At 47.9% G+C, this 1,820-nt stretch overlaps 1 protein-coding gene across 1 annotated transcript; it reads left to right on the forward strand.

The window, feature by feature from the left end:
- Positions 1-349: 349 nt before the first annotated feature.
- Positions 350-989, forward strand: LOC144134071 (uncharacterized). The gene is made up of 2 exons (XM_077667062.1): positions 350-375; positions 689-989. Exons 1-2 carry the CDS (start codon positions 353-355, stop codon positions 987-989), a joined length of 324 nt encoding a protein of 107 aa, XP_077523188.1. The 5' UTR covers positions 350-352.
- Positions 990-1,820: the final 831 nt, after the last annotated feature.

Below are 1,820 nucleotides of genomic sequence, written 5' to 3' on the forward strand. Positions count from 1 at the left end.
TGATTTGCTGAAGTCCAGAAGAGAACGATGGTACGGTCCCTGCGTCCAGGCAATGTATGAAGAAGGGTTGCTCGGTGAAAGACCTGCTATTATCAGGTGCCGGATCCTTGCAGGCTTGAGAGCTGGGCAGTCCCACAGTAAGTGATGAATGTCGGCCTCAATGTCCTCGCGTTTAACCCTTTGTTGCATGCTGGCCACTGTAGTGGACAAAATTCTGCGATTTTTAGAGCAAGTTCAGTGCATGCCAGGTGCTCCTGTGCATGCTGGTCACTACCGTGGACAAAAAAGGTACGTTTTCGATGCGCTAGATGGCGCCATCATACTGCGGCTGCCTCGAAATTTTGCTACGAAGATGGCTGCCCCCTGCTCGAGCGGGTAAGTGACGTCTGTCTTCACTTTTTGGCTTACCATTCGCACATTTCCCTAATTTGCGATGTATAATTATGCGGAAACAAGAAAAGAGATACTGTTAGGTTCGCGCCATTGATATTACGACTGAGTAAAACATAGGTGGGTTTTCCGAACAACTTCTTTCAAATGTCTACTGTGGTGGACACCATGCATGGCGGGAAAACGACATGCCCATGTGAGGCTTTTCGTAAGGGTTTACTGCTACTGCTCAGATTTGAGTGCATTATTTATTATGCTCGATATAGTTTTTAACGCAGCTTTACTTTGTTATCATTAGGAGGATTCCGGCTTCAAAGAAGAAATTAACCGATGCGGAAATCGATAAACTATTGGATGTCCCGTTGCCACGGGACCAGGTGAATGCGCTACTTGGAGAAGACTTGCCATCTGGTAGTGATGATGATCGCCTTGACAGTGAAGATGATGGTCAGAACGAAGTAGAGGTGGACAGATGGAGTGATATAACCGATAGCAGTGCGAGTGAGGAGGAAGACGTTCACACTGACAGCGATGCTGAAGGCGAGGGCGCACCAAAACAGCGTCGCATTCAGAAGGAAAAGCCGAAGGTATGGCGTTAGAATAAGAGAGATATTCCTCATTGCACCAAAGTGCACAACGAGCTGAAGCCTAAGGCTGCAGCTGCTGAAGGCAAAACTCCACTGAAAATGTTCAAGCTCATGTACGGTGAGGATCTCATTGAGCTGCTAACATTTGAATCTCACAGGCACAGAATACTTAATCGTCCAAAAATGAAGGTGATAACAAAGATGGGAGGAAATATTATCAGTTCTTCACCTCAACGATGCTGCTTTAGAAAAGAAGAGTTCTGAGGAAGGCTTCGATCGCCTCCAGAAAGTTCGTCCAATGATCGACCAACTGAATGCTTCATTCAAGAATTTGGCTGAACCAGAGTCTTGCCAGGCAATAGATGAGCAGATCATCCCCTTCAAAGGAAGGCACTCGCTAAAGGTGTACATGGCAAACAAGCCAAAAAAAATGGGGATACAAAGTCTGGGTAAGGGCCGGTCAGTCCGGGTATGTTCACGAAATAGAGTTTCACGGAGACAACCTGAAGTCCGACCCGCCTGACGCACCCCAGACTATTGGCCCGTCAGGACGCGTAGTGCTGCGCCTTGCCAGAGCTGTACCTCCAAGTACGTTCCTTTTCTTTGACAATTTCTTTGCGTCCCCAGAGCTCCTGGCCCACCTAAAGGATAAGGGACTGCATGCGACATGCACCCAGCGCAGAAACAGGACAGCTAAATGCCCGTTGATGCCTGAAAAAGAGCTGAGAAAACAAGGCAGGGGCCCGTTCGACTACAAAGTCGATAGAGAGCATGGCATCATCGTTTGTGAGTGGTACGATAACAGGCTTGTAATGGTGGCCTCAAATGTGCATGGTGTCAACC

The sequence above is a fragment of the Amblyomma americanum genome, chromosome 5 (assembly GCF_052857255.1).
Source record: "Amblyomma americanum isolate KBUSLIRL-KWMA chromosome 5, ASM5285725v1, whole genome shotgun sequence".
NCBI lineage: Eukaryota > Metazoa > Arthropoda > Arachnida > Ixodida > Ixodidae > Amblyomma > Amblyomma americanum.

Coding starts and splice junctions, on each gene's coding strand:
- LOC144134071 (XM_077667062.1), top strand. CDS start 353: ATGGCTGCCCCCTGCTCGAGCGG. Junction 376..688: donor GCTGCCCCCTGCTCGAGCGG/GTAAGTGACGTC, acceptor TGTTATCATTAG/GAGGATTCCGGCTTCAAAGA.